Source organism: Melanostigma gelatinosum, assembly GCF_949748355.1.
Source record: "Melanostigma gelatinosum genome assembly, chromosome: 17".
Classification (NCBI taxonomy): Eukaryota; Metazoa; Chordata; class Actinopteri; order Perciformes; family Zoarcidae; genus Melanostigma; species Melanostigma gelatinosum.
In genome coordinates this window covers 11,534,235-11,552,020 of record NC_136650.1, presented here as the reverse complement: position 1 = coordinate 11,552,020, position 17,786 = coordinate 11,534,235, and the positions used below count along the sequence as shown (strand labels likewise).

General features: G+C 41.8%; 2 protein-coding genes across 3 annotated transcripts; one reads left to right on the top strand and one right to left on the bottom strand.

Moving 5' to 3' along the window:
• The first annotated feature begins 1,170 nt into the window (after positions 1 to 1,170).
• On the top strand, positions 1,171 to 10,810 carry laptm4b (lysosomal protein transmembrane 4 beta). Of its 2 annotated transcripts, XM_079288754.1 has the most exons (8): positions 1,171 to 1,427; positions 2,557 to 2,674; positions 4,205 to 4,278; positions 4,373 to 4,495; positions 4,747 to 4,845; positions 6,653 to 6,748; positions 7,175 to 7,205; positions 8,814 to 10,810. In XM_079288754.1, the coding sequence occupies exons 1-8, from the start codon at positions 1,335 to 1,337 to the stop codon at positions 9,050 to 9,052; spliced, it is 873 nt and encodes a 290-aa protein (XP_079144880.1). In that variant the 5' UTR covers positions 1,171 to 1,334; the 3' UTR covers positions 9,053 to 10,810. The 2 variants fall into 2 exon arrangements, with proteins under 2 accessions (XP_079144880.1, XP_079144881.1); XM_079288755.1 differs by lacking the exon at positions 7,175 to 7,205 and having other exon boundaries at positions 8,814 to 9,021.
• Positions 10,811 to 13,809: 2,999 nt separating this feature from the next.
• On the bottom strand, positions 13,810 to 16,125 carry rpl30 (ribosomal protein L30). The gene is made up of 5 exons (XM_079287881.1): positions 16,074 to 16,125; positions 15,911 to 15,959; positions 15,239 to 15,384; positions 14,647 to 14,777; positions 13,810 to 13,910 (listed from the first exon to the last, which is right to left on the bottom strand). The coding sequence occupies exons 2-5, from the start codon at positions 15,929 to 15,931 to the stop codon at positions 13,858 to 13,860; spliced, it is 351 nt and encodes a 116-aa protein (XP_079144007.1). The 5' UTR covers positions 15,932 to 15,959; positions 16,074 to 16,125; the 3' UTR covers positions 13,810 to 13,857.
• Positions 16,126 to 17,786: the final 1,661 nt, after the last annotated feature.

Sequence of the window (17,786 nt, the reverse complement as noted above, 5' to 3'; positions counted from 1 at the left end):
AGGCCGCTATGTTACTAGTAAAGGTCACTCTCTAATGGGTGGTACTTCAGTTGCTCAAACCCCTGCTATGAAAATCACTCGCTAATGCTGTTTGAAAAAAAAGATCCATCCAAAGTCCCACGTGTCTGAAACTCACAGGTCTCTCACAGAGTTCTATCCTGAAACAAGTCAGCGGTGACTATTTAAAGCCAAACTAACAAATCAGTTCACCCGAACACTGGCTTTGGGATTGTATTGTTCTGCGGGTCTGACAAGGAAGGATTATAAGACTTTGTATTTCCAGTCATTATGTCAAAGCTCTCTCTCTTTACACGTACGTAAATACATCTGTTTAACATTTCAAACACTCTCTTTTGAAGTAAGTTAAATGGGAAAATGTTTAAAGCTGGAAAAACTGAACCATCCGTTGGTTAAGTCCTCTTCAGATTGCGTTCCAGCATTCATTAGAGGTGGCAGTCTGGTCAGTATTAAGTCCTGGCAGGAGAGGAAAATCCCCTTATGTGTCGATGATGCGGTCCACCCACCAGAGCTTAGAGCTGTTGTCACCGGCTCATCTGTCAGGCTTGGTCCAGGATGTTTGCACAAAGACAAAATGCAAAATGGAGCTCTATTGCACTTGATCAAGGTCCATAATTCAGCCCTGCACTAGAGACAGGAGGAAGCAACCTAAGGATCCGGCTAAATGAAGTCCTCCATAGTAACATATGAGTTATACATCTGTTTAATCACTGATCACAAAAAAAGTAATGTTTTCAGGGCATGTTCAGGGTTACATTTGCCAAAATTCATGGGATTTTCTTTGATGTGCAAACTTTTTCTTCTTGCTGAGGTTTGAAAACGGGAGTCAAAAACAGAAACTCTGGACTCGTGGCTGCCGGCCAGTTTAGCTTGTGACTCGAGTCAGGTGATATCGACTTCTAACCCTAAATACAACTTGTGAGAAATTCAACCCAAAAGTGGCATTACTCTGTCCGACTTCTCAAATGAAAGAGGTGTGGTTTACTACCTTTCATCTGTTTGGTTTTGATTTTTTTTGTCGAACTTTTCCAACTCTCATTAAAACACAACACAAATCCCCCCCCCCCCCCCCCCCCCCCCCCGTCCTCCCGTCCTCTGGTCACGTGACTCCCGGGGATGAGAGAGCCAGATTAACGCTCCGTGTTTGTCAGGAGTCCGCTCGCGGAAACAGTAGAAACATCGTCTCTAACATACGCTGGAAGGACGCCAAGTATTCCACCTTTATTTCTTTTTTAGCACGTAGTACCTTTGAATAATTCATTTCTTTCTTTTGGTGGCATTCATAAAATAACGTGAACATCGCAGCAGGATCAACGATGATTTCTCCGTGGGACCGGTGGTACTCGACGAGCTGCTGCCTGTGCTGCCATGTACGGACAGGCACCATTATTCTGGGGATATGGTACATGGTGAGTGAGGTTTTCATTCGATGTCAGGCACAAATGTCCACAAATACAGTGAATATGTACAATATTAGATTGAAGAATTGATAAATATCGATTGAGTTTGACTGAAACAGCTCAAATAGAAAGCGAAGTTCCTGCTGTTTTTCATTTGTTTTTGTGATTTGCCATTTTGAGGATGTCCTCGGGTGCTAGTGGATACATATAGTGTTAGTTAATCAACCGCCACTATTTCCGATCAAAGCTCTTATTTATAGTATATATATATATATGTATTTTAATGAATAGCATCAGCACATAAGATATATATATATATAAGCACAGTTTGTAACGTTATTCATTATACCGTTAAAGTTAACGTTCACTTATTGTTGTGCTGAAATAACTTTTACCAGCCCATCACATTTGGTTTGTTCTATATTTGTAGCAGTTTAAATATAGAGTTTGCTTCCGGTTTTAACCACGGGATGAAGTTGTAAACATAGTTCAGTAAGCCTGTTAAATCCCCGACCTTTAAGTCCCTCTCTCTTCTGTGACCCTACTACTAATCAAGTAGATGTCGTCCAGCCAATCCCAGGAAAACACACTTAATGTTGCCTCCATGAGGTGTTTTGATATCTAACACTGATGTACAGGATCATGGTCATTTCTTCTCATCATGCTGGTTGGGCATGATGCTGCACTGAACCTGTGCAGCAGTTCCACAAATATCAATTTCACACATAACAGTTTTCTTTCTAGCACCTGATGTTTTGCTTTTCTCCATTTTTGTGAATTACATTTATTTACATTGGGGACTAAGTTGCGCAAAACAAGCACTTTGAATCTGCATTTTGATTGGTATGTTTGACTATTTTCTTTAATAATTAATCAGTAAAGAACCAATGGAGTACTTAATAATATGAATTATAACAAGTTGAGCTGTTGGCCTGTATCACATCATAAAGAGTGACTCATTCAAAAACCTGTCTCAAACTTTTTCATCTCAATTACTTTCGTCACACTCCAAGAAAAAGCCCTGATCCATCTGATCAATTAATTCAGGAGGTTAACCCAAGAACCTAAAAAAGGGATATATATATATATACTCCAATATGAAATGTATTGTTAACATTGATCTTTATTTCCCCCACAGCTCATCAATGCGGTGGTCCTACTCATCTTGCTGTCGGCTCTCAATGACCCGGTTCAATACCGGTACCACCTTACCAGCACCGAGCTGGGAACTGACATCGATGTCATGGACGATGCAAGTGAGTGCAACGAATCCCCTCAACGCCACGTGTCTGACGTGGCATATCTTGGATTAGATGTCCTCGATGAGGCGTGCTTGTTATTCCGCATGAAAAGAAAAAGAATACCTCCACAATAATCCCAAAGGACAATTTATTTCCATTTTTATTGCATGGTACACAATTTAGATCAGGAGTGTGTGTGACCTTAATGACACAAGATGGCTAAAAAAGTTGAATGACATGCAGTCAAAAAAAATCCTAACACTGTGTTGGTCTTCAGTGCATTTATCTCTTCCCAGAGCACATATGTTTAATTTAAAGTTGATGTTACACAGCTTGAATCGTCTAACAATAACACTCTAAGAATGTGAATGCAAATTTAAGCCATATCAAATTAGTACAGTTAGTACATATCCAGACAAAATCAATGTTCAATGGCCCTATTATTTGGGGTTTATCTCCCAGCTCTGTATGACAGTGGCCGTACAGATCAACAGCACACACATCCCCATGTGTTTCTGCAGCTCTAAAACCCCCTCTCCTTTCTGCCCACCACTTCTTTTCCCACAGTGCAGGTCTCAGCACAAACACAGCTGAGTAGGCTCGGCTCCATACAGAACACATCAGCGTGAATGCGTGTTTGCAGTATTTTCCCCCCTCCGGCAGCTATCATCGTCACTCTGGAGCACCGCAGACCCCGTCACTGGCTCCTCTGAATTTTAAAAAACCGACGCGCTCTAATTCTCTATCGGATTTGAAAGGGCCGTCTTGACTGATAGCGTCGTGTGGACGACTTTCTTTTTTTTTTGTAGGTGTGGGGTGACTGCATTTCTTTCTGCATGTGTTGTTTATATATAGTATGTGTTAACATCTGTCCTTGTATCCAGTGTGTGTGTGTGCGGCAAGGGAGGGATTAAGATGGAAGGGTATCATCATTTCCTGGGTCTTAACACAGTTCTGTTCAAGGCAACGTTGCTGGGTGCTCACCAACAGTCACGACGATGTACAGACGTGGCTCTCAGTCCTTCATGAGTCAAGGAAATTGTAATGTTTTCATGCTGACAATGCTGAGAAAAACCCCACCAGGGGATGTATTGATTCTACTGTTTCACAGCGATTACTGTTTCTGAATACCAAGTTTGATAACTGTTGCATGGTGAATTTTGGATCCCTTTCCCCGAACAGGACACGTGCAGATATTCTGTTTTTAACTTGATGTCAGTGGAGCCCTGTACTGCTGACAGGCATCTCATCTGTCCGTTTTTACGGCTGTAACGTGACCGTCAGAGGGTTGTTACATTTAGCGCGTCTTGCATAACAATCACCCACATGCTGCTGTTCATGTTTTGTCCGAGGCAGATTGCGTGCTAAAAATAGCGAGGTTACTTAAGGTGCTTTTTGTTTTGTAAAATCCACGTCCTCGTGAAGACTTTTGGATTACCTCAGTGGACTTAAGAGTTCAAGTGAAATATAATGGCTGTTTTTTTCCACGAAACTAGATTATCTGTTCTCACATTGTTGCGTTTGTTTGTGTTTTTGCTTCTACAGATATCTGCATAGCCACTGCAATATCCCTGCTCATGATTCTCATATGTGGCATGGCGACATATGGTGCTTACAAGGTAAATCAACAAACGATCTGACCTCGAAAAACAACAACATCCTGCCCTTGTTCTCACTGACTTTCTTCATCTATTCTCAATCTCTCCCACACAGCAACATGCGGCTTGGATCATTCCATTCTTCTGCTACCAAGTCTTTGACTTTGCCCTCAACACACTGGTAGCCATAAGTGTGGTTGTTTATCCCAACACGGTGCAGGACTACCTCCAGCAGCTGGTGAGAACTATTTCCCTTCAACAGCTACATTTATTGACAATACTACTACTACCGTTGTATACTTCTACTACTATATAGTTTTGATAACATAACACAGGTCTCAGATATGTAGCTTAGGAGTCCATTTCAGACTTGTTGGTTGTTTAGGACTGATGGTTTTGTCGGGTGCTGATTTTTAAAAGGACACTTCCTGTCTTTTGTTTATCTTCTGACATTTATTTATGTGATTTATATCCCTCCCTCCCTTCCAGCCGGGGACATTCCCTTACAAAGAGGACATCATGTCCACCAACAACATGTGCCTAATTTTTGTAGTCCTCCTCTTCATTGGCTGCATCCTCTCCTTCAAGGTAAGCCCACAGAGTCTCTTCGTCACCGCAGATGCTCCCAATCTGCCCATCTTTGGCTTTTTTGTTTTGGATTTTGTAATTGAATCCACAACATCCCTCTGAATGACGTCCAAACAGATGAATAGAAAAACGGTGTACTTTGAAAATGAATTGATGATGCAACACATGTCTACATATTACACACACACACTGAACATTTGTTCCCTGAACTGCCTTTTTTTTATAGATTTACTCATCGTATTGCAACGTGATTAAGGCAATGAAGTATCGCGCTGTGCACACCTCATGCAGTATGAACCATATGGCATGTGTAATGAAATCTGCCAGTGTGAACAATCCCACTATCAATGTTCTTCATGAGATTACCACACAGTCAGAGAGCAGCAGGTCAGGGATAACAGGAAACAAACTCCTGTCAAGCTAACTCCCCCTTAATGCATGGATGAGTCTCTAGGCGTAGCTATGCTCTGGGACGAGATGGGACAGGAAGTTCCAGTCATCTGTACAATCAAATCAGGTCCGCTTCTTCTCCAAGCTCAGATTGGAAATGCTCTCGGCTGACGTCCAAAGCCAGAGCCGGGGTTTTATGATAGAAAGCAGCCACTGGAAGATGCACTGCTGGACTTACAGAGAGAGAAGAGCTATAAAGGTCATGTCTCAGGCAGAGAGCCTTGCTGCTCAGAGTACATGGGGCAGTTGAACTACTTTTATATGTGTGCTATAAACATAAATATAATCCTGAAGTTTGCCAAGCTAAATGAATAGAATCCCATTTTTGTTGACAGGCTGCATGTACAGTATACATTGGCTACTGTGCCGATGATAGTTGAGTCAGTTCCCTGGACAAGGGCCAGATCTTAAACCTCGGCTCTCAGCACAGTGGCAGCACCTGCTGAAGCTCCTGCCGAAGCCAACATCCTCCACTTGACTGCACTTTGCATACGTGACAGATAGAGACAGGCGGGAAGAAGGAGAGCTGGAGAGAGAAGGGAGGGATGCAGCAGATAGACAGACGCACGTGGACAGACGGTTGGATGGATACAGAAACAGCAATTATATGGGCAAGATGGTCAAACTCAGACTTTGTGGCAATGCGCAGCGCCAGCCTAGCACATTGTCGTCGTGATTGAAAATGTTCGGGAGTTGGTATCACAGCGAAGAGGTCAACTCAGCAGATGGTAAAGTGATTGGCGAGCAGGCAGCCTGGTTACTTGGTCGGTCGGTTGCGCTTACTGCTGGCGTAGGTACCGACACAGCGGGCTACTCACACACACACACACACACACACACACACACACACACACACACACACACACACACACACACACACACACACACACACACACACACACACACACACACACACACACACACACACACACACACACACACACACACACACACACACACACACACACACACACACACACACACACACACACACACACACACACACACACACACATACACAATGAACCTCCTGTTCTTCTGCCAAGCCAGACGGACCTAAACCCCAGTGCTACCATAGCTATGCTGAGGGCAGGAGATGCCTGGTGAGTTGCCTTGGCTAAAATGTTAATGGGCAACCAAGAAAGGCAACATTGTATTTGTACAACTGTATCAAATTGTCATGTATCCCTGACCTTCCTTGTTGCAGAGGCAGCTCATTTATTATATGATGCATGTCTGCCGTCAGCATCCCGAACCTTGATGAATGGATGACATCATAGCAAAGCAGCCTCAGTAATTATGAAAAGTGGAGACAATGCTGTTAAAGGTCTTTGTTTTTGCACCTCTCCGGGGACAGGCCTACCTGATTGGCTGTGTGTGGAACTGCTACAGATACGTGAGCGGCCGGGGCACCACGGAAGTCCTGGTTTACGTCACCACCAATGACACCGCGGTGAGTAATCACATCCACCCTCTAGTTCCTCAGCCTCAAGGACACACTGACAATCACCCTCACTCACGTCGTAGTATAATTGCATTTTTTGCAGCATTGATTTATGTTGGTGGCTTACAAGCTTTCGGTTCATTTCATAAGGGGAAGATAACTTCCATAAAGGCTTTGAAGTGTTTTTTTATATCACTATGCTTGGAGGTAATCGGGGCGGCGGGACAAATTGATTCCAAATTCTAGGTATTTGCCCCATTGTACACAATCAATGGGGCAAAACGAATGTGTGCTTGTGTATGTAAAGGCCTCTAAATTTCAAACATTGGTGCAAAAATAGCCCAGAATGACCCTGTTTGGCACATTAACTTCATTACAGTCTATCCGATTCTATGTTCAGCTGTGAACCGAATTTGCTTTTGTATGTTATTGCAGCTCAATGAGTTGATACCTCTAAATGTACAAGGTAAGGATCGTAGGCATTACTTGCACCATTATGATTATATGCCGTGAATTGTGCTTGGAGCAGCAATTTAGAGCCTGAAAAGTAGACTATTAAATGCAAAATTAAATGCAAATTCTCAAACAACTTCGTTAACCTCAACCTCACATTTGAGAAGTTAAATGAATCCATGTAACGCAGAAAAAAAATTTTTGTTCCGCTTGGAAAATCATTTCACTGGCAGACGATTTCACAACAATTAATCGACTGTTTCAATAAGAAGAAGAAAAAGATAGAATATCTGTCATGTTACAGTCCTTACATACATGTACAGGTGACGATGCTATAAGTGAGAATCTGCAGTTAGAAATGTTCAGGATTTGCTTAATATTAAGTTTAGCCATTTGTGTGTCCGTCTGTAATCCTCCACACTGATACACTAGACATTAATCTGTTTCTCTCGAGCTCTCGTCTCAATACATAGCACCTCATCTGCATGTCGCTTTGTCCTTGTTGTTGTTGTTGTGGCCCTGCTTCACACTACTGACGTTGTTTCAACTTAAGAAAAAAAAAAGACTCTTATTGCAGCAACGAATCCAGTAGTGATATCATATTGTGTATCATGTCGCCAAATCTCGTGTATTATGTGTCAGTCAGGAATCTTATGAACTTAATATTTTTAGCAAATGTGTTTTGGGCCCAAATCAGAAACCAAGACCACACTTGAATTTAAAAAACAAAGCGGCCGAGGCAACTAGGTCAGAGGGAAGGCCGCGGCTCAAGCTGTGTGAATTTTAATTGGAGAAGTATTTAAATGCAACAAATATCTGCGGCTCACCTTTTTACCCAGGTTAACCTCATAAAAGCATGAATAGTGACGACGTGGTTTTATCACCGCATTCCTTCTCTCCGCACACAGAGCTGAATGAATAGAGCGCCCCATCTATTTCTACTGTTGGAGAGCCAGCAGTGTGTCTAAATGGCTTTTTACTGCCTCTAAAATCAAGTACCCAGCTGCTTATCTGCCGGGCTTTTATATAAATGCAATTCAAATGCACAAGGGTCGTCTCCCCCCCCCCCCCCCCCCCTCTCTCTATATATCTCTGTCCATCCTCTTCTCTTCTTCTGGACATGTTACATAATTGTCTGCTTGTCCGCTTCATTTCAAATCCTCCCAGTGATGTGTTTGGCGGGCCTCCCTGGCTGCTTCACAATTCCATCCCCTCCGAGCATATTCTCTCTCGCTCTCTCTCTCTCTCTCTCTCTCTCTCTCTCTCGCTCGTTCGCTCTCACTGAATTAGCAGCAGTGCTGGTTTTATAACACCATTTACAGAGAAAAACCCTCTGATGGAGAGAAGGCAATCTGGCCTCTAAAGCCCAGGCATGTGTGTGGAAGTTATCCTTGCAGCTAGAAATGTATGAAAGAAGGAGAAGAAACCTGCAGCAGTTACTTGGGCTGTGGCTGAAATCACTTCCTATTTTCAATGTACATTATTAACTGTATCTTAATTCTGAGTGTGTGCATTTTATAGTGTCCTCACACAAATTGCCCAATCATCATAATGGGTAAAGATGTATTCGAGGTATGCTTTGAAACTGAAAGACTCTTTCTTGTTATCCGTTATATTTCAGGTTCTGCTACCACCGTACGAGGAGGCCTTTGCCATGCCGCCGAAGGAGCCCCCTCCCCAGTATATGGAGGCATGAGTGACGTCCTCGCTGCTGGACCCCATACCCCCAAACTGCTACCACGGCTCCCTCCTCCGACAGCAGGACCCCAGCGCTGGCTGGAACATGCTGAAAACGAGACAGAAGTCTTCAAGGCTGGTTTCAGCTTGGATTCCTGCCAACCTTTGATTAGATTAGGGTGACCCTGAGCCAGTATTGTCATCAACCGTTCCCCTCCTCCACCACCACCAACACTCTGGACGTTGTGACGTATTTTCCTCGCCTCTCGTCTCCTCTGTCCTACTCGAGGACAGTATCGCAGCAACTCCAACCACTACCGACGCTCCCTCTCTTGGCAGCTGCCGTCCCCTGGCAGCATGTCAACTCTTGCACCCCCCTGAACACTCTGTCCCAACGTAATTTGCACTTTTCTTTGAGTGAAACGTGCACCGGTTTGGCCAGCAACTGTTAATCCCCCAATACTGTGAATCTCCCTCGCGGTCTTTGTATAGAAACTACCTGGAGAGAGAGAGAGAAAGTGACAGAGAGAGGGAGAGGGAAAGCGACATACATGATCAGTTATGCAAGAGCACTTTTTTCAGAAATTGACAAATTCCTTAGTTGAATGTAATGTCGAGGTATTTTTGTATGACATTTTTGTATAACAGTGAAAAAGGAGTGAGTAGTGAAAGGCTTTCCTCTTGTGATATCGTACGTGTACTGCTGTCGCTTGTCTGGCAGGAAATCGTTTTGTAGAAAGGTTTCTCGACCAGTATCAACACCGTCTTCCTTTTGTATCCATGTAACACACTGTCTGTAAACCTGTAACCCACTGACTGCCAGTGAAAAACCTTCTTCATCCATTGATCTCAATCAAGATATTCCAGTTTGCCTTCCTGTCCATTTCCTGTCCGTTCCGAGATCTCGAAAGATGAGAAAGACGTCGGTGTAATTTGAAGCACAAAAACATAAATGTTTCTCACGCGACAGACTCACACCCAAAAAGGCAATACACATACTGCAAAATCTAACATGTGCAAACATCAGTATGTTAAAATGTCTGTCTTGTGTTCCCATCGAGCTGCTCTGTTGTGTGTGTGGTTTTTTTTACATGGATTATGGTGTGTAATCTGATCTTTTTAGTTGAGCTAATTTAGCTGGACTGAGGGCATTTTCCTATGAAGGCGGCGCAACATGCTGGCTGTACATGCAGAGACCGTTTGTGTGTTTGCTTGAGCGCTATGTGTAACTCCTTGTACCTTTTATAATTTTGAAATTAACGATGGATGGACATCTAAAGCACTGATTTAGCTTAGCGTAGTAGCACAAAATCAACATACAATATATTAAGCTAGATGCTTGTCTTTTGCCTCGAACTATTCAGACAATTATCAGACATAATAATGGAACAAACGATATTAGATTACCCTAATCCCATTCTCTCCAATAACTCCTGAGTAGTATGTGCTGTCGACTTCAGACTATGCATTCAACAACTGATACTAATGCTGTAGTTCATAATGTAGCCAGCCATTTGTTGGCCCTTTTGTCATTTTCCCTTTGTGAATTTTGACCACTGCTTTTGCAAATCCAACAAAGCTGAACATTAAATTGCACTTTAAAGTCAGCGTGAGCTCACTGGGAACTGATGTGTTTTTGTTTGTGTTCACCTTTACCACAGTATGCTGTAGATAAGTGGTAGTAAATATGACCGGCCACCCTCTTCTGGACGGTACAAGCTTCTAAAACACAACATCAGTCTATGTTGGCATTGTGTGATGTGACCGAAAAGCTGCAGATTGTAAAGTGGCTGAAGGAGGATTTCAGCTGCAGGGTTTAGAGAAGAGGCGTGTACAGTATCTGGACCAGTGGATGACTGATGCGTCTCATTTTATTAGAATCACTTCAAAACTGTTCTCCATTGCTTTCCATTCACACACATCCTCTTGTTGGATCTGCATGAGCTCGTCTTCAATTGTGAATATTAAAAAGCAAAATCAGCCGCTGTCTGCTTCTGGATTCATTAATTGAGTCAACAGTTTGTTTCTTGAAAAGAACCAATGAAAATATTCATAAATCTACTGTTATTTATATATATATATATATATATATATATATATATATATGTTATTTAAATTAGCCATGGGGGTAAGAAAATGGCATATTATTGCCACTAACGTTTTTTTCATAATGAATCTGTTGTTCGCCATCTTCTTGTTTTAAATCAAAATGAATCTTCAACATGGACCTCTTTCTTTTCGTTTTTACAGCAGACACTTTGACACAGGTGTCTCTAATAACACTAACGATGACTCCAGCATGCACAGTACCAGCACCCTAAAACCATGGAATTCAGCCGTCGTTAATTGAATCATTTTCACCTGTGCTTTTCCACTCGTGCCCTGTACAATGTTTTTGCAGGCGTGGACCTGAGGAAAACCAATGTTTGCTGGTTAGTGTGAAACACGTGTTGGCTACACTGAGATTCAGAATTGTCCAATATGGAATTATGTGGAGCTGACTGACGCTAAAATGCTGTTCTCATTCAAATTACAGTGTCTGTATCTTGGGATAGGGTTGTTGGCATCTTAGGAAAAAACACTAAATGCACCTCATAGGGGAAACTAGGCACAGTGGTTCACCAGAGGCTGACTGGGTTGATTCAATGCCAAGAAATTACCTCTAAAGCCACATCTAATGCTGATCCTTTGTTTTAATTTAAAAGTAACATTTATCACAAAAGAAATGATAAATCTATACAAATTGTACACTTAATATGTATTGCCATAAAAACAGTCAAGTTTTGAGAGTATGACTGTGATGCTGATCATGTGCTTACATCCTGCTGCCCTCAGAAATTCAGTGTCCCTCAGTGGAGAGGAACAAGCTGGCAGATCAACAAGGATTTACCCGCATGCCTCAAAATGGACGCTGGCATTACCTTGGGTCTGACAGCAGGCCACCAGACAGACACACTCACCTACTTTCTGCCACTGGGACAGGGCAGGAGGAGGGGAGGGGGGGGGGACCCAAATGGGTCACACTCTGTCTCTTTTCTTGCTTGTTGCCTGCAGATAGAGGGTTGTACAGTGACATCCGCTGTGAGAGGACACAAGAGCCCGAGAGTGTTTTTGTAAAAATCTGTCTGCAGACTTTATATGACCTGGAGAGCCTTTCAATTGTCATTTATAATGTTCTTATCACTAAATACAATATCCAGGATATGAATAAATATTAGATATTTTTGCACTCTTTGTTTCCAGTAATAAACCGACTAAATGTGTCCCACAAGGATATAAAACTTTCTATGTAATTTCCTGTCTGTTATGACAATGAGGGAAGTTTATGATCAATGTTGTGTGTGAGAATATAAAGCACTTAGCACCCTGTAAATGTTCACTGAGGTGAGAACTGTTCAATACTCACTTTACTCTAGTGAGCAACACGGCCTGACACTCTGCTGCCTTGTGATCTTGATTGATTTTTATTCAAATGACTGTTCTACATAAACTGGAAATAGCATAATTTGAGATCAGCCAAAATGTAACAATCAGTAAAAAATGAATGTGTTGGAGGACGCGGTACGGCCCTCAACAGGCTTCACGTTCTATTTATGGTGCAGATTGTTTACGCTTGTTAATTCAAATCTTATTCTACAACCGCTTTAGAAATTGTCCTCATTCGGTGCGAGGCATCTGCCGCACCTGAAACGGATCATCTGGGATGATTTAATTGGGAATCAAGAAAACAGCTTAGGGAAGCAGTGAGTGGAAAAACTGGGCCAAACCACTGGATGGGTGGTGGACGGCTTATATCTCCATCTCGGGGACGATGCATCAGTTTCAAACTTAGGCCAATGGCACGGACATCAGGTCTAGATCTGAAGTTCCAGTATTATATTATATATTGTCGGTATTCAGGTTCCTAGTAATAATTTGCTGAAACAAACATTCATATTAACAGTTTCTATCTGGTTACATTTGATGAATCCTCAAATAAATTTAAAACATATGCGTAAGAAAATAGCAATCAGATGATTTTTAGGCAAGATCCTAAATTATCTTTCTCATCACATGGTCCTAATGAGCACATGCCTTTCTCAGTCCTCATGGAGCTGTAGGTGCCCTCGTTATTCTGAGGACTTCTTGTCCATTTAGGCTTTGAAGTTGAGCTTGATATGGTGAAGAGATTACGTTAACCTTGAGTGAAGATTGTTTTGTCAACTATGATTCAATTATTTTCCTTGGAAAGAGCCCAAAAAGGCTTTAGTTAGCCTCCGTTTTATGTCCATCAGCAGTTAGACGATAAGGCTTTACCGACTTTATCCACCAATGCTACCAAACTGCCCTTCAGCAAGGCAGTCTTTCACACATTCTATTAATCGCTCTCTGAAGTCACGTATTTAACAGAGCTCCAACCATTCGTGGTGTGAACACAGCCTCTTTCAAAAGTCTGCTTGACTCAGAAACTAAATATAAATATATCCAACAAATTCGATCTATTTTATAATTTGTTTGTCTTCTTAGTATTGGTCAGTATATTCTCTCACACTCAAGCCAGAGGACATCATCGGCTTGTGTGACAGAGGCAGACGTCACACTCTAAATCCTTTAATACCTCTGAAAGGAGAGCCCTTACTTCTTTTACACCCCGCTAATACGGCTGACCGTCATCCCCGAGGTTTAAGGAAGTTAGAAAATATACCCTAAAAGATTTTTTGGACTCTCAAGATCAACCATTTAAAATCTGGTGTCCAGAATTATTTCTTCTGCTTTTAAGTCCCATATTGTAAACAGTGTTATAGAATTGAGAGGAAATCCCTCACATGGACATTGAAATTGTTAATTGAATAACGTCATCTGAGAAAGTCAAGATGACACTGTCTCTGGTGGACACCTGCATTGTCTCTGGACAGATGTGTCATGTATCTTGATATCAGAAAATAAATGATGGCAGCATGAACTGTTAACACCGACTTTATTTATAACAACGGGGTGGGGGACCAGCTCTACTGAGGTGGCTGCTGCTGGTCTGGCATGCTCCTGATGATGTCAGAATCGCCTGAAGAGTAAAGGAACACAAAGTCAGCAGAGCAAAAGAAAATTTGCCACGTACACAATGCAAAGACATCCAACTATATCCCTGCATAAAAATATTTTCAAATATGTCCTTTTAGTACATTATGTTGGCAATGAGGGTAAAAGTACCCAACTGAGCATCCATGAACTGTCCACAAAGCACTGATAGACTTATCTAACGAACCACCAGCCCTGACCTGGACCATAACTCATGAGCAGGTCCAACAGGGAAAAAGTTCACACAGAGGAAAGTGACTAATCAACAAGTGACCCAAAATGTTTTAAGTTCGGTCAATGGAGACATTTTTGCTGTGTCATTTGTTGAGCTGCATGTCAAACACAGAACTGCTTCACATTAGAAGCCACTAAATTACATTAAAAAAACCAATGAATCTCATGTTACAAACACATTCTCCTCTGACCTCTCTGTATCTTGAATTGATGTGTTGAATGCCATTGTGTTGGTAATAGAATACTAATACGCATATTGGCAAATATGTTCATTGTATGGAAATGCATATTCTGTCGCAAATTACTGAAATACAGTGTTGTGGTTGAAAACTTTATTGGTGTTTTTAGAGGTTACGGTCTGTCAAACAGACTCGCTGGGACCACTCCTCAGAGGACAATATCCCAAAAAGCTCACTCACAAAGCTCAATGTTTGTGGCGAAAGGATAAAGTTTAGAAATCAACTGCACCATACTGAGTAGGTACTCACCAGGGTCAATGATCGCCAGTGTGCACACCCTGAAGTATTTGCCGCAGGCTGTGCCGAGCTCAATGTTGTTTCCACTGTAGTGATGGACACCAGTCTTGGCCAGCATGGCATAGTACTCAATCTCAGATTTCCTGAAGGGGACAGAGACAAGGGAAAAATGTGAGTCAAAGCAGCAGATACAAATACAGAAACCTTGCCCTAAAGAAAGGACAAGACATGCTACCTTTGAATCTGTTAACACCAATAATCAGTGATTAACTGAACACGTTTCAATAGAATCAGCCTTTTAGACCTGTTGTGCTTCACAACATCGGCATTGAAGCAGACCTGTGAAACGGCTCCGATGCCTTAACAGAAATCAGACTAACTAAGTTTTTTAATCGTTCTTTGAACATGTAGCATAACTTTGCACGAGCACACCTTGTGAATGCAGTGTGCTAATATAAAGTTGTTGATGCTACATGGTCTTTCAACCATAATGACTCAGTCACATCAACACTCTGGTGTAACTACTTGCTAACAACAACTAACACTAAATGTAATTGTATACATTAATAGAATAAATATGAATGTATTGATATTCCTTGTATACCTGAGGGCTGGGCAGTTGTTGGCCAGGATAACCAGCTTGGCTTTTCCCTGACGAATCATCTTCTGGGACTGTTTGTAGCCCAGGACGTATTTGCCACTCTTCATCACCAGCTGGAGACGGGAGTTAATAGACTCCATGGACTTTTTCTGAACAAACAGAAACAGATACACATACCTCAAGTTAGTGACAGCACACAAGCTATGAAACGCCATCTAACCTGCAGCTTTTGTTCATCGTCGCGTTCACACTAAACCAAACTGTGGGAATAATACATTTGCCATTTAACAAAAAGAACACAAGGAGGTCAGCCCATTTAATATGTTGATAACGTAGAATTAGCAGGGATTGTTGACACCATATTGACATTTTTCTGTTAGATTTAGCAATGTAGCATGAGCTACACTGCCGGTGTTATACCGTTGCAGTATTATAGCTACTAGTCGACAAACAGACTGTGGATGGGAGTAAACGAAGAGACCGTCGATACATGCTTTCATATATTTGCAGCCGAATTGATTGAACACAAAATATACACTTTGAGTTTAAATAATACGTTTACACGGAGAGCTACATTGCTAGCTAGCAGACCCTGACAGAAACACGTCTCCACGTGAAGCAGCAGCCTGGCCCTAAAGCAGCGCGTGCACTACGGGCCGAGCCAACGCCACTCACCGTTTTCTTTGCGGCCACCATTTTTGCGGTTTAGTCCTGACCGGCCAACCTGCGGGCGAGAGGAGGGAAGGAGAAGACTATCGTTAATGTCTGGATGATAACAAAATGTAAAATTGAATGAATCCTGGTTACTTTTAATCAAAAAACTGAGAGCTCGTCTTACTGTAAGTTAACTCCAATATGGCCTCGGAGAGAAAGGAAGTCCCATGGTGCATTGCGCTGCTATCTCTTCGCTGGCCTGCGCAGACGAGTTCTGCGCAGAATACTCACTAAAGATGGTTCAGAGAACTTTAAATCGATATAGGACGATTTGAAAATATATAATTACAACGAATGAACAACAGTCTACAGCGAGTATTAATGAGACAAAATCCCCAACATAATCTCATGCTAAAATATATGTACAATAATGACAACAATTAACATTTGCAGAATAATTAAATAAAATCAACTTTACAAAATGCAACGTGGACAATGATTAAAAGCTAAACAAAAACATATCAAGGCCTAACTAAGTAATCGTTTCCATTATATTTCTGTAACGGCAGGGATCTTTTTAAAGCTTTATTCCATATATCCATTTATGCACAAAATATATTGTTACCGATATAATAAACATTTCCTTATTGATTTGACGAAGAATATACGTAGGTTTTTTAAAACGACTTCAACTAGCTACAACATCAAAATGCCAAACGGTCATGTATCAAAATGAACAACCCAATAAAACACGCCCTTCTGATGCTTAATGGGTAACTATTTTTTACTTTTGATACTTATAGGTGCATTTTGGTTTTGTTAGGGATTTTATGAATCATTGACTTTTACTTCTCATGGAGTATAGTGTGGTATTGCTACATTTAGGATTTCAATTCTTACCAGTAGATTAACTCTGGATTAAGATTTTTCTCAAAGGCACATCAACAGTGGGCCGAGTTAATAGTTTTTGCGAGGCCACAGGTTCCCTTTCCCCGCCCCAAGTGGTGGCGGCTGCACACTGACTGAATAATGTATTTTTGTCCCTGCGCCAGCCTCCTGGAAACAGCCTAAGTTACAGTACACAACAAAAGACACACTTCACCTGTTTAGTTACGTGTAGCAAGGCAAGGCAAGTGTATTTGTATAGCACATTTCAACAACGAGGTAATTCAAAGTAGCCACAAAACAAAGAGCTGAACGCGTTTTTGGAGAAAGAACCATGATGCGCAATTACGCACGGGACTAAAGGAATTGTATTACCAGCGTGTCTTTTTGTTCCCCTCCCGGGGATTATCTGTCTGTAGTTTTGAGTTATCTCCAGATACAGAGACGATATCTATCCACGACGTCATCAGTGCAGTTACAACCTCTCCTCAACTCGTAACTCTGAAGTTATAACCATTCCTCTATGTGCACAGAGCAGGATGGGATGCTCCACCAGTGCTCAAACTTCAGCGGTAGATACGACTGGACCCAGTGCTAAGCCCGAGGAGAGCAACGGAGCCAGCACAACAGGTGACGACAAAGCTTTACACTCATGCAATGTAATACATATGTTTGTGGGACATGTGGGAAGCACACATATATGTTATCAGCTATAGGTAGCATTCATTGCGAGCATGTTTTAAGTGGCCAGACACAGAACGCTATACGTTAATACCTGAAATATTGCTCTCAAAACAATATTATGTTGTCAAGGGTACATTGGAAGCAATGACTTCCTAAAAATTATTTTGACATGAACCTTTCATAATTTGCATGTAAAATAACAATAATATATTTTTGCATAGTGTGAAATCATCCATCACTAAACGTTCAAGCAGGAAGTTATGACCAAGCAATATCCCTGGCTTCACTTTCAAGATGTTAATGGCTGTGACAGATCTGTAAATATCAA

Bases quoted from the DNA above. Each gene is read 5' to 3' on its own strand.
- laptm4b (XM_079288754.1), top strand. From the start codon at position 1,335: ATGATTTCTCCGTGGGACCGGTGGTACTCGACGAGCTGCTGCCTGTGC. The intron at 4,496-4,746 runs GTGAGAACTATT...CCTCCCTTCCAG, and splicing joins AGGACTACCTCCAGCAGCTG to CCGGGGACATTCCCTTACAA. The intron at 4,846-6,652 runs GTAAGCCCACAG...CTCCGGGGACAG, and splicing joins GCTGCATCCTCTCCTTCAAG to GCCTACCTGATTGGCTGTGT.
- rpl30 (XM_079287881.1), bottom strand. From the start codon at position 15,931: ATGGTGGCCGCAAAGAAAACG. The intron at 14,778-15,238 runs GTATACAAGGAA...TGTCCCCTTCAG, and splicing joins AACAACTGCCCAGCCCTCAG to GAAATCTGAGATTGAGTACT. The intron at 13,911-14,646 runs GTGAGTACCTAC...TTTACTCTTCAG, and splicing joins ACTGGCGATCATTGACCCTG to GCGATTCTGACATCATCAGG.